At 37.9% G+C, this 14,443-nt stretch overlaps 1 protein-coding gene across 2 annotated transcripts in view; it reads right to left on the bottom strand.

Moving 5' to 3' along the window:
* The window catches only part of RBM39 (RNA binding motif protein 39), a 28,940-nt gene extending 14,866 nt beyond the window's left edge, over positions 1-14,074 (bottom strand). For both annotated transcript variants that reach the window (XM_009573288.1, XM_009573289.1), the window contains exons 1-7: positions 14,024-14,074; positions 12,139-12,188; positions 8,257-8,451; positions 2,693-2,758; positions 2,532-2,585; positions 980-1,097; positions 199-351 (exon numbers count right to left, since the gene is read on the bottom strand). In XM_009573288.1, the coding sequence (XP_009571583.1) occupies positions 199-351; positions 980-1,097; positions 2,532-2,585; positions 2,693-2,758; positions 8,257-8,451; positions 12,139-12,188; positions 14,024-14,074 (687 nt within the window). The remainder of the gene's footprint in view (positions 1-198; positions 352-979; positions 1,098-2,531; positions 2,586-2,692; positions 2,759-8,256; positions 8,452-12,138; positions 12,189-14,023) is intronic.
* Positions 14,075-14,443: the final 369 nt, after the last annotated feature.

Genomic DNA, 14,443 nt, shown 5'->3' with positions numbered 1-14,443 from the left:
GCATTTGTATCACTTTGAATTGCTTTAATTTGCCTGTCAACTATGGGAAACAAAGGTCCATTTATAATTAGCTTAAATAATCATTCTTGTTAAGTTTTCCAAGCGTTCAACGGTAACCACATTTTCAAACAGTAAGTTTTCCAGCAATGTAAGAGGCACCACTCAACATGAATAAAAATGAGGTTCACAACTCCTTACCTGTGATGCTTGTACTATGATTGGTACACCCAAGACTCTCTGTCCAGTTAGTCCTATTGCCAGAGGCACTGAACTAACATCAACAAATTCTACATAAGCAATTCCCTTTGAACGCCTGGAATTTCTATCCGAAATCATTCGCACATCACGAACCTGAAAGGCAAGTATAGAAATGCTGTTAGAGATAAAGGAAAAAAAAACTAATGCAGTGCATTTCTCAGGAAGGTATTAATAATCAGACAATTATTTGCCAAGCCAAAGGCTTCGTAATTATGTTGCAAAACTAGAGTAGCATAAAGCGATCTTAACAAACATATCCCAGAGGCAAGCTAGCATTAAAAGCTGCCATTCAAAGTCAAATGTAGTATGCTAAAAGAACAGGGGCAATAGAATACTTGCAGCATTGTAATGCTTTAAGCCAGAACCTTATGGCTGATGGAACAAATAAAGTTTTTCAAAATTAAAAGTTAAACTACTTTTTAAATTACACTGTAACTGACAGACCTATCTGCAAAAGACTGAAACTCTGAAAAATGAAGTTGTTTGAATCAGAATTGCATTGCCATATTTTGCATCACACCACATGCTCAACAATGAACTCCTGATAAATTATGTTTTCATGTTCAGAGCCTTTAAGGATTAGCTGGTCATCATTCATCCCCCTTTCACCTGTATAGGAAGCTCCAGAAAGCCACTTGCTTACAGTTCTGCAGAGTACCAATTGTGTACTAGGACAGCTTGAGGAAGTATTCAGAGTAATTTTAACCTCCCTATTAATTACCTTCCCTACTGTAGAGAAAAATTCTTCCAGGTCTCTCGGTCGAATTCTTGCAGCCAGCTGCATGCAGAATACTGTTCGAGCATCCCTCTCTTCAGGGGTAAGATTATCAATAGGTTCTCTGGAAAGAGGAAGGTTCAGTTAAAAAATAACCTGAATTAAGATAACTCATCTCAGGACCATGCATGAAACTTCAAATAATCAGTACTTCAAAGTCTGATGGGGAAAAAAACGCCTGCCATATTAAAAAAAGGCAGGGTCAAGAAGTGAAGGGAATACCTAATACTAATATAATAATAATATATTTACTTCTTTAACGTTACTAAACATCCTGTTTCAACCATAAGCATTAAATATGACTGGAAAATTGTATTTTAAGTACAGAAGTGCTGTAACACTAACAGTGGTGTCATTTTGCTACTGTCCAGAACAGCTAACAGTGCCACTCGGGAGCTTGCAGTCAAAAAGATGAGATGAAAGGACAGGAAAACAAAGGAAAGGAGGATTAATTAGCACAGACTAGCTGTCTGAATTCTCAGAAAACTAGTACAAACTTGTTTTTGTGGCTTTGCAAACTAAAATCTTACATCTACCCAGTCACTTTGGAGTCACTACAGCCACTGCATAAACAATACTGACATCTATACAAACAGAATTCCCAGACTTCATTTTATAGTTTCAGCTTGTTAACCCATAAAAAAGTATGAATAATGAATTACTCTCATCCTTGACACCAGAAGCACTAGATTAATTTTATTTCAATCCTGATCACTAGCTGAAATTAGATGCACCATTTTTAAGGTGTTAAAGCTTCAAATCTGAAAAAAATCTAACTTGTACTTAAGTACAAGACAGAATTAGCATGCTGGATCCTGGATTGAGTTTCCAGTCATGTAATATGTATTTATATTTTTATAAATATTAAGAAAAAAAATCTCTGAGAATACACAAGACGAATTTAAACTAAATTATCTCAGTAAGAGTTTGCTAATAATTAAAAAAACTAAGCAAGATTGGTTAAATTTAACTGCATTAATTTCGAGAACGATGTCATTAGCAGCTATCTAAATCCAATTCCCTTAAATGAGAAGCCTAAGGATGGATAAGCACCTCCTGGATTTCAAAGGTACCTGGCTTCTCTACAAATAACATCAATACATACTGAATAGGAAAAAGAAGTACTTTTCTATTCCATACTTAAGATTATTAAGTAAGATTTAGCAGAAAAGCTAGTTAATTTAAATCACAATTAATAGGAAAAAGAATGAGAATACAGAAACACAAAAAGCAAAGCAAGACATCTTTTGCAAACTGACATTATTTACAATTGTACACTGTTATTGGTGAGGGGGGCAGGAGAGATAGTTTATGACATGGGGAGAAAGCAATATATTTTCAATGCTCTCCTCTCATGGGCTTTCTGAATGAATTCCAGCATTACTTGTGAGTATATGCTGGAGAGCAAGTAGCCATGCATTATTTCACCATTACTTTTCCAACTTCAGCTGGACAAAAAAAAAAAAAAAAACACCCAAATGTGTGTAAAAATTCCTACCTAACAGGGCTCTTGTCTTTTCTGAAGGGACTTTTGCTTCTGGAGCGTCGTCTGCTATAAAGAGAAATCAACAAGATTAGAAGAAAACTTTCAAAAATACCAGTCTGATTTTAAACAAAACCTACTAATGATGCAATAAAAAGTAGAGAAAACTCAGAAACCTTAATTTGATGCTGTGAGGCAGACCAATCTTCCCTCTGATGGCACTGTTGAATTTTGGACCAGAACTACGGCAAAAGCAGAGACAGACATTACTCACCAGTACCTGAATTCAAGATTTCCTGCCTGTACTCATATTACAAGCGCTCACCCACCCTTGCACCTGAACTTGTAAACATTTTCCACTAGCAGCACCCATAGCATGCATAAGCTACATGCAACATTCCAAACAGAATATGCTCCCTGCTCAGTTTCATCTGCACTGCAAAATCCCAGAATATGCAGGACTCCAAGGAAGAACTGAATCATGAGCCATCCAGACATGGCATATTTGCATGTGCAAAATATTGAGCTACAGTTACTGTTGTAATATTCTTTGCATGTTTTTTTGTCCACATGCACATTCTACTTACTGATCACTGCAAAGCAGTACCTTAATGGCCTGAAGCCTCAGAGTTTTGAGCAAAGTGGTGCTGGCAGGACTATTTGCTCAAGTGTAACGTTTTAAAACTGAAAGTTTCATGAAATTTAAGGTGCAAGTGGAAACCAAAGTAGCTCCCTGCAGACATCTGCAAGGGACACATTCACTAATGTTGTCTCAGCTCTAGCCACCGAAGTGCTACGAATATCTAAATGCAGCTTCGTTTAAGGAAAGTTCTTAATGGACATCAAAACACAGAACCATTTAAGCCAGCTGTTAACCTTATATAGACATGTCATCACAGAAGGAATCCAATCTCTTGGCTGAATCTAATTTTAGTTCTCCACGCTTCACAGAGGCTGCCAGAACAAATGGCAAGCTGCCCATTGCTTCCATGTTAAGGACAGTCCTCTTGCTTGTTATTGTGGCACAGGGCAACAGACTGTGACATGAATAGTAAGATTCATCCTATCATGCTCTCCCTGAACTTGATCTCCTTGTAGATACAAGGCAAAGAACAACACCTGTTAACGTTCTTCCTGTATATCCACCGAACGGCAGAGGCACTGCTGCACAGACTGAATGCTAGGGGGTTTGTCTTTCCATCTGCACAGAATTGATTCTTTCTGCTGTGGCTATAAATTGATGTGAAAACACCCTGCAAGACACAGCAGTCTGAAGACATTAAGCAGTCTTTCACTAAATCCATTTAGCCAACCAATTTGTTTGATAAACGTCTTCTTGCTACTCAGTGGAGCAGTAATGCTTATAGTTAAAGTCAGCATCCACAACAAGGAGGAGGATGCCCATTTTTAAACATGTCATGACACAGGTGGAAGTAGTGGGCCAAGATCCAAAACCATGCTGGACAGGTTAAAGCAAGGGAAATATGGCCCTGTATAACACTGGAAAAAAAAATAAAGAAAAAAGACCATTTAGAAACTACTTATTAAGAGAAAACAACTACTTATTAAGAGAAAATAAGACATAAAAAACAGGCACATGTTGCGATGAGATCACTACTGACTTTTTTTTTTGCCTAGGATAAATTACTCCATTTCCTACTCAAGTTCAGACAAATGACTGATGACAGCATCCATTCAGGTTCTCCAATGTCTATGACCCATACTGCCAAAAGCTGCATCTGGAAATGTTGGTACTAATTCCAGAGGCTGGCTTCTTATGAGAGATGGGATTACCTTGCATCTTCGCACCTCCTGGTGTAGAACATGGTGTTCTCCATTTCAATTCAAATGCAGCAAGACAAACCAATTACAGTGACTGCAGAATATTAACATGCAGACCAACTAAATGATAGTCAATAATCAAGACCATGAGTTTTTAAGGAAACACTGAAAGAAATGTTTTAAGTTTTTCTAAACCTAATAAAAAAACCTGAGAAGATACACAGTAACAGTTTTCAAATACATACAATACAACTTCCAAGAAGAAAAAAAAACAACCAACCCACAACTCCAGAAATCTCTTTTCTATTTTCAATCTTGACAAATAAGTAGTATCTTATTTACATGACTACATGGGCGAAACATTAAAAAACACCAGCAAACTAAAGCCATAACAGACCACTGGAACAGACTGAGCAGAAAGCTGCCTGGGGCAAGATGATGGCCCAAGTTACCTTCTGAAGATCCTTTTTCAAGAGCATTCTACAGGATGCATTTCTTTGGGTTTTTCTAAGGAGACTTGCTTGTAAAACTGTAGATCTCTGGGGAATTTTCTTCTTTCCTCCTACTGAGTAAGAATTCTTTGCAATTGTTGCCCGGTTCCTGCTATCACATATGGAAGCACTGAGTCACAAGCAACCTATCTTTATGTCTATGGGTTACCTTCTTCATAAGCCAAATGCACTAAGTCCTGTGTACAGCCAAAGCACAGCTAGGTACATGTTTTCCTAAACCTACGTGATGCCACATGGCCCAAGAAAAATAGTCAGGTCAGAAGATAGCCAGTAAAATATCAGCTTTCACCTGCTCAGTCATATCCAAGACTCCAACAAAAGAGTCTCAAACAAGGCAAGCTTCGGCTAATAAAGTCCAGGAGAATCACAACAAACTTTCAGTCCTCATGTAATAACACAGTTTTCCCAGCAGCTTTGCCCAAATTCTTGGTTCCAGAATAGCAACAGGACAGTCTAAGTGACTTCTACTGTACATTAGCAGTAGCTGGGATTTGTCAGACAGATGTCTAAGCAAGAACACTTGGTCAAGTTCTTTCTCCTAAGAGACTTAATAATGTAACTGTAAAACACTTAAGAGGCAAGATACGTGAGAAGAATAACATTAAAAAACCCTGTGAACACTAAGCAATGGAAGCCAGTCACCCCATTTTGAAAAATTAAAACATTTAATCACTATGTCATGCTTAAATGTGACAAATTCGAAGTCCTCGGGTTCTCTGTGGCACTCTTCTCCTTTTCCTTCAGAATTACTTATACTAGACTTTCTTTTCTCACTATTGCAGAGATGCTTCTACATCACCCCTGGCAGCAAAAACATCTCAGTTTAGAGATACCAGCTTGAAAAGGGGCCTTTATAAAGCAAATGAGAAAGATCACAAGGAGGAGGAAGAGTAAAAAATAAAAATTAAAAAAAAATACAGACACAAAGCATTTTGAACTAGATGTTGCAGTCAGCCACAACACTGCCTGCAGTAACACCAACTCAGAACTGTCTGTACAGCCCCACAAGGTGAGATTCCAGATTCAAATTCTCCAGCCAGTGAGAGCATTCTGGTAGTTACTTTTGAAACGCCGAGCTGATGGCACTACTACAGAGATGGTTTCTTTATACAGAAGCATCATTTTTGGTAGATCCAAAGGTATCTGATCCAAAGGAGGCTGGTGATGCAGGAGGCTTCGTCTCCAGAACTTGTGTCTCCCTGAAAGTCAGCGCCTGTTATACAGCTTTTGAAGGTGAGTCTCTGCATCGAATAGTCCTGAAGAAATGAAGAGTTCTTCTCCCTCATACCTTCTGAGGTCCCTCTCTTTCACACCTTCTGAGCCAAAACTAGAATGTTGGAATCGCGTTAGCATGTGTATCACTTCAACAGCATCATCCATGACTTACAAGTGAACGACAGCCAACTGCTGGCTATGCAACAGTCAGTACCAATGCCTCTGGGAAGCACATAGTTCCCCTATACCAGTCTTCCACTGAACTATTTTAAACACTAAAATTCTACTTAGTTAAATGAAAGCAACAATTCAGCTACTGAGGCAGAGAACACAACACTGCCAAGCCAATATGCACAACCTCATATCCTCAGGGGATACTAGATTATCTTGCCTTTTTGTTCACTGTCTCTCAAACCAGAGAAATTGCCCAGAGCAGCTATGGAAGAGCATCAGAACCATGAAAAAGACCCCTTGCAATCATTCACCTTCCTGGCACAACGTACCTTGATGCGTTAAAACAGGCACGGGTTATTGTAGTCATGTCCATACTTTCAACCTCTACTCAAGGAAATGATTTTGGAAGACCAGAACACTGAAACTCCCAAATGTCTCCAGGTGAAGAACCTCCTCACCCAGTGACGACAAGAAAAGCAAAGAACAAAACCCTCCGACACAGCTAGGAGAATGCAGCAACTCCCAACTGATGAGATGAAGCACATCCTCTCCACGCAACACCACAGTGGAGGTGAGAAGGCTGGCAGGCTCCACATACAAAAGGCTCAAGATCTTGATCAAGGTCCTCTGTTTACAAGGCAGTCTGGAGCCACAATGGTGGCACTGGCACAACCCAACTAGCTACTGTAATCTTACAGGTGCCAAAGAGCTATAGATAACATGCCAACTGTGCACAGCTGAAATCTTCAGAACTGAAGCGCAGAGCAGCTTTAGAGAGGTTCTGACAGGCCTGATGCTTGAGACAAAGTAAAAGCAGGGCTGATATGCTCTATGATCCCCAAGTACACAGGACTGATGGAAGCACAGGATGCCACTGCATCTTAGCAGAGCCAGGAGTTGCAGTACGTTTTCATTATGAAAATGCCAACATCCAGGTGACTTGGTGTAAAATGAGACCCTGAGACCTCAGGCATTTTTTGTTTGCATTCCAAGAGTACCAAAAGGAATTTGTTCCCTGGATTGGGACCTGGCCACCTAGAAAAACATTCATGTGCAGAAAACTGTACAAGCTTGCAATTTATCAGAAGGTAAACAATGTCTTCTTAAACATCTTGAGAGAGATTTCTCCATCGCGGATGACATTACATGCCATAATTAAAAAAAGACATCCTTTTCAAATGCCTGCTTCTGACATGATCTTGCATTCTGAGATTTGAAACAGTTGAGACGGGACCCGGACAAAAGCAGACACAAACAGCAGCCTCAGGTAAACAATGAAAGCCAAGCATACAGCCCAGTTCTCCCTGTTTTTCTGTTTCTTTGAAGGCAAAAAGAGGTGATGGGGAGCAAAGGGGAGGGCAGGAATACAAAACAGCAGAAACACAGAATAAATACCAATGAAAAAATGTTTTTTGAGAAATTATTTACAACTGTCAGGAACTACCTATAGCAGAAGTTCTATCAAGCCAAAGATCTGAGAGGAACTGAAGAATTCTTCCACAGCCTCTAAACAAGTTTGAGAAAAAGCAGGGCAAATATGCAACGCATGGGAATTACTAAGACAAGACGCTTCCAGTTAGGATGCATAAGCACAAGAAGTGTTTATGCAGTAAGTATTTAAGAGCAGCAACCCAGTAAAAACCTTTAGTAATATAAGCAAAAGGTTTCATGAGCCTATAACCAAAGTCATAGACTACTATTCATTTTTTGACAGTTAAACCGTCAGGTTCATATACTGAAGATAGTTAGGACATGTAGAAAACTTGCTCGTTATTTTAATTTTGTGATAAACTTTGTTTTCCAGTCAGTTGTACGCATTCTTTCACTTGCTTTTGCATCTTTCTGCGTTCGGGTACGAATGAAAACTAGCAGGAGGAACGGGATACGTTACTGTCCTCCTCCTTTTCACTCGATATGTGTTGACACTCTTCAACCTTAACCTCTCACCTTCTTTTTTGAGATGATTAGTGACCAATTTAGAAAGCAGAGAGTGAAACTTTAACCTTCCACATCATACACTGAAGCAGCACACATGCAACTCTACATTAATAACCTACTAGGGACTTCTATAGCGGCCTCTGAATCTGCGGTCTCTACTTCTAGAACGGCTGCGTCTGCGTTCTTTGCTTCTGCTCCGTTTCCTTTCCCGGCTTCTGCTCTTTTTTCTTTCCCGATCTCGGCTCCGTTTGCGTTCCTTACTTCTGCTCCTCTTCCTGTCATGGCTTCGACTTCGGCTCTTGCTCTTTTTTCTCCTGAGAAAGAAAAATACACCTTTGGTTTACACATGTAGCTCAGTGTTGTTATTTACCTCACATTCCACAGTTCCTCTAACCTGATGTCACAGACATCAATTGGAACAAGTTTCTACCTGTTGGTATTTATGTAAGTTTATTTTGTTAAATGGGTAGTTAAGCATGTCACCAATCTTTTAAAATTTATCATGAGCAACATAAAGTGCTCCAAAGCACTTTTTTATTTTAAATTTTGTAATCACTAAAGAAAGCTTCCAGGAAGAGTAAAAGGACTGGGGAAAAAAAAAAAATTTCCTGCATTAGATCTAGTACATATTAAATGCAATACTTCATGTGTCTTTCAAACATACTTTAAACACACCATCAAGATGCTAAGAATAAATTATATTTTTAAAGCAAAGTAAAACAAAACACTACAAAAAGAAAGGAAGAGACAAGTCTGAGGGAAAGGAAGGTTGTTTTCTCTTGATACTCCCTGCCATCAGTCTCAGCACACTGCCTAAGAGTTTTGCTTACTACTTGCTACTCCCACTCATAAGCCACTTGCTTTTGTAAGTCTGCAGCTCTTACAGGTTTGGGGCAAACTGCAAATCTTCACCATTTTAACCATTCACTTAGAAAATTTAAACTTCTAAAATCTATAAGTCAATTATACCTCATATTTGAAAACCAGTGAGCCACTGTTCCATTCTCGGCAGACTAGTTTGGGGTTATTTGAAATTTTTTTTCCTCTATCTCAGTCTCGGACCACAAAAACTTACAGTCTCCTAGTTTTTAATATATATATGTATCTATACATAAAACACATGTTAAACAGACGCTCAAGCAATTACTTAAAACAGTAACCTACCTCAAACTAAATTTTGGTAAAACCAACTTTGCTGCTAAACTTTTGAAATTCAAAACATCCTTTGTATTGAATTTTTCCTCTCCTTTCAGGACTTCTGATTACATACACCATCTTTTTTCAAAGTGGTCACTCATACACTTAAAAACTTTGTATGCCACCCCCCCTTTTTTAAAAAAGTTCATCCCTGTTACTTTCTATGCCCATGTATAAACAAAGACTTCTCGTTAGTTTCAACTACTGAAGTAAAAATCCCTCAGCTACCACATCTAACTGAGCCTAACCATCACTAGCAGCTCTTGCTCTCCAATCTCCACCTAGGAAGACCCGTTAAAACCATCTTACTATTTATGTCTCAAGAGAAACATTTTGTGATTTGGTTTTAAAATCCAGAATATTTCATTTTTAATTTACTATTTATCTACAATGCCCCATCAGTTTCTCTAATATTTTTGTATGGACAGAGAAGCTGCTGCATCAAAACCCGATATTCAGAAGCTTTACAATCTCTGATAAGATGACACCACCCAGAAATCCAGAATTATCTGCATCAGTATCACTAAACCAACGTCCTATTGTAATGCGGTTTGTGACAGTTAGGCACGCATAGTCTCTCTCTCCAAGGATCCATCACTTACCAGTATCTCCCTAATAAGTTAAAACCCTCAGACACTCACTATCATAATAGCTCTGAAAAATACTACCTGTAGCTCAATATACTGGCCAGTCCAGTAACTAATAACTGCAGCTAGTATTCAGTAAAGACAGTAACTATCCACTATCCAACTGTGAGCTGAACCCTCCTTGCATGCAGACTCCTAACAGGCAAGATCCATATTCTGCCTTCCAATCATGATTAAACTGGACATACAGTACAGACATCTAGTAAAATTGCAGATTCTTAATCCTTCCAATTTCTAGAAACAGAAATTTAGTACGATTTGACAATTACTTAAAGCTGCACACTAAATCTAATGTTATTTTTTAGTTGTTGATGTTTGCTGTGGATTATGGTTTTCCTGACAGTTTGAATCTTCTTTCAGTATTGTCCAACTGAAGTAGATAAAGAATATCCTCTAGATACTGACACTCCAAACAATTTAATTGATGAGCAAAGCAAGAAGTCTTGTAAAGCCTATATACACCTTAGTCTTCAGCAAGAGAGTACATTGTTACAAGTCACATACAAAATGGTATAGTTTGTTCTTTAAAAATTTAGGGGAACAACAACTGTATCAAGTCAAAATTCTGGGACAAAAAGCGTCATACTATCAGAGAACTGCAGTACAAGAATAACTAACATCCTAGCAATTGCTAACTCGAAATGAAATGGGGAGATACCACAGGAACATTTCTGAACAGACACAGGGGTACAATTAGGAAAGCACAAAAAGGTGAAACTCCACACAACAAATAACATTGCAAGACTAACAGTAGCAAAATACCTTGACCTTCTTCTGTTTTACAATAATACAATTTTTTTTCTAAACTTAGTTTACTGTTTTTTTGAATTAGAAATACAAGCTCCTGAATTAGAAATACAGGTCCAACCTGAAAATGGGACCACGGGCAGAAAGATAACAAACGTCATTGTTTTAGTCTTAGAGAGGTTACAGCAACTAAGGAAATTAACTGAAATACGTTCTAGTATTCTCAACATTCTACCATGAACCAAGGTCAGAAACAATTCTAAAATTTAAAACCCAGTGCTTTTCTTTCAGACCCCAGATTATATTTTGAGACTAGCCATCCAAACAAAAGCAGGGTTTTACATGTGATGTATATATATTTTAAAGCAATAAAAAATCAGAACTTAAAAATATTGGGAGCACCTGCTTTTGATGGGGTTTTAACGGTCTCAGTATTTAGCATGAGAATGATCTTCACAGTAGTGTTTAGAATGCAGATACAAGGTATAATCAATTTTAGATTATTAGATCTTGACATAAGTCTGATGTTGGAATTGGACTTCTCATTGCCCAAATATTTATACACCTGGGAAGAAATATTCTTTGGATGCCTTCAGCATTTTCAGAAGATGACAACAGCATACATGCTGACTTCTTAAGTTAGCTGTATATTACAAAAATGGATCAGTTACTGTTTACACAACTATCAAATTAATAATTATTCCTCCTATATCAACTATCTCATCATCAAATGATGCTTGTAAGGTAAGGAATTTATTTTACAGCCTTAAAAACCTTCCATTTGTGATATTTAAGAGACTCTTTTATGCAAGGTATTTTTCTTCAAATTTTTAATCTGATTCCAGACTGTTTGCATCATCAGCAGGTGTTCAGACCCTGGAATTATGCTTCCCAAAGGAAGTGGGCTTGTACTCTGGTTCTTAAAAAAGGTTATAGTATAATTTTACGAAGTTTAGATTAGAGACAAAAATTTAGATGTTGGGGGGGGGTGTGCAGGGTGGGAATAGAGGGAGGGGATCCAACACCCTAAACCTTTTCAAGAAAGCACTGGTATCTTTAAATGTTTTGAACTGTTCCAAATCACATAAAATTCGACACCGAATACATTTTTAAAATGCAAAATCTATTGCATTGCTAAAGCAACAAGAAAGAAATTAAATATGCTGAACCTACCAAGTCTGTATTTTTATCTGATGCTAACATTAAATGTTTCCACAACTTTGATGACATCAGCGACAAGGGCGTAACTACATTTGTAAACAAAAGGAAATTTCATAATTGCTGCAGTTGCAGCAATTGCAAATATCAAGCTTTACCATTTTATTTCCCTAAACACTACTGACATGCATTCATAAGTTTACAAAAATCAGCAGCCTCCCCCTAAATGTAGAGAACTGAGAAGATACTTACTTCTTGCTGCGTTCTTCGTGGCCATTGGCACTGCTCACTTTGTTCTCATCCTAAGCAGGGTTGATAGAAGAACATCGTGAGGACGAAGCGGAAACATTTCAAGTGGTCAAAGGGTAATGGGAATAGGAATAAGAAAATACAAAACAAAAATTTTAATACTAAATTACTTGTCTACAATTTAATGTGGAAAGCTTTAGAAAATTTAGGTAGGCATGTTTAACCACTTTGCTGCTTAAATTTAAGTCATACAATTACAAAATACAAGACTTACATCATTTAAAAGTGTGTATTAAATTGTAGATACTTCCTTACATGGTTTAGAGAGCAAGTTATCCTGTAGAATTCAGCACTCAAGTGGTTAAATGTTATTTCTATAAAATGTAAGAGGAAGTTTCAGGTTTGTGTTTGTGTGCCCCTCTGATCAGTACCAAGGCTATATCTCTGCCTAAGCCCCAGTGGCTACGCTAGCAGCCAGCCACTATGGATTTCCTGTGACCGATGCCATTCCTGAGATCTTCGCTCATTTTCGTTGAAGGGTTGTAAGAGCTTGATGTCACCTCTGTCACACATCTCGCCCTGAAGCAAACAGGGATTCACACTGCTTTAGTAACGTCGACTCCCAAGAAAGTCATCAATAATCCACCAGTCCAGCCTAAACATTCCCTATTTCCATACCTGTTTACATGGAAAATATCCATGTTAAACCAGGACACAAGAATTTTAACATAACAATTTACAAATTTCTCTTCAAGATTTTAACGTAACTGCTAAATATAACATAAACTAAATATACCACTTAAAACTTACAAATGCTCATCCAAAATTCATGACATGGTTGTAATAAACACTGCAGAATAGACTAACAATAGCTGCTATATAATTTATATACTTGCTTCACAGTTTAATCACATCAGTTGCATCAAAAGTACAATTCCTAAGTGACTTAAACTTAACATACATTTCTTGTGAAACCAGTGCTAAAGCATGCATAATGTTAACACTTCACCGCCATTTGGTGAAAAACAAAAAAAGACAGTATTCATTTGCTGCTGGTTTAGGTAAAAGACATCACTACGCTAATTGATAAAAATCTTGCATAAAAATTGACATTTCCTAATTAAACAACTAGGACAGAAGAATGCAAAAGCTTATTTTTAGAATGACACCGCAGACTGTGATACTGTCTTTTACTTGCTAAGAACATTCTATTCAGGGATCCAAGAATTTCCACAAATTCGTTCACTCAGCAATTGATTTCCATCTGCCCTGTTAAAAGATTAACCGCCACCAGTCTTCTGCATTAAAAGCAAGTCTCACTCTTCTTGCACTGAGCAGACTGTTCAAATATTTACTTGCCATGGGACTGGTGAAAAGGTTATTCTTGGAACCCTGCTGTTTTCCCAAACCACTGCATTCACCTTGTTGCTATACCAAACTGGACCTGGCAATTTTAGGAGAGGTTTTTGTTTCTTGTTTTGGGGGTTTTTGTTTTGTTTTGTTTTGGTTGGTTGGTTTTGGGTGGGTTTTGTTTGTTTGTTTGTTTTTAAACCTAGGGGACCACGGTACAGCGATACGTCACTCAATTACTACCTTATGATTGACAGTTCACACTGGAATCAAAGGTGAATTCATGGGAGTAGAGGTGAGATATCGTTAGGCAAGTCTACAAAGAGAGATAGATGGGCATTTATTCATCACGCTGAAGTGAAACTACTGCACAATATAATTACATTAACAGTATATATTTACTTGTAAGTTACATGTAATGCATCTCCAATAAGATAAATCATGAGGGCTCCAGGGATGTTAGTTTACAGTTCAGCAGTAGTTTCATGAATAATGCTAAATTAAGGTAAACAGGACCTCACTGGCACATTTTTCTCACCTTCTTGTAAGGAGCTTCAAGCATTGCTTCAATATCAATATCATCAGCCATTTTTCAGAACACCTGAAAGAAGAAGCAAAATCCACCTGAGACAGAAAACACCCTCGTGCTTTATACTCCAAAGGCTTTTGCTTAACAGGCCATCACTGCACTGGCTCAAATTCACAAAGCAGTGTCTCAGAAGACATTTCCAATAAGAACTGGAATGAAGCCTTTGCCTAGTGAGATGATAAAGAATGTGACACAAAGCAATTATAGCTGCGAACAACAAAATGCTATTGAACACAATTAGCCAGTGGAAACCCCAGAGGTGTTCCACCTATTTCTTTTGAAACAAACAGCACAGATCATTTATGATACAGAAACACAGGTCTAGTGGCCATCTTGGGAAGTACTAGAGCTTGACCAAAAGACCCAAGA

The sequence above is a fragment of the Fulmarus glacialis genome, unplaced genomic scaffold, assembly GCF_000690835.1.
Source record: "Fulmarus glacialis isolate BGI_N327 unplaced genomic scaffold, ASM69083v1 scaffold2322, whole genome shotgun sequence".
In the NCBI taxonomy this organism is placed as follows: Eukaryota; Metazoa; Chordata; class Aves; order Procellariiformes; family Procellariidae; genus Fulmarus; species Fulmarus glacialis.
This window is presented reverse-complemented; position numbering and strand designations above follow the sequence as displayed.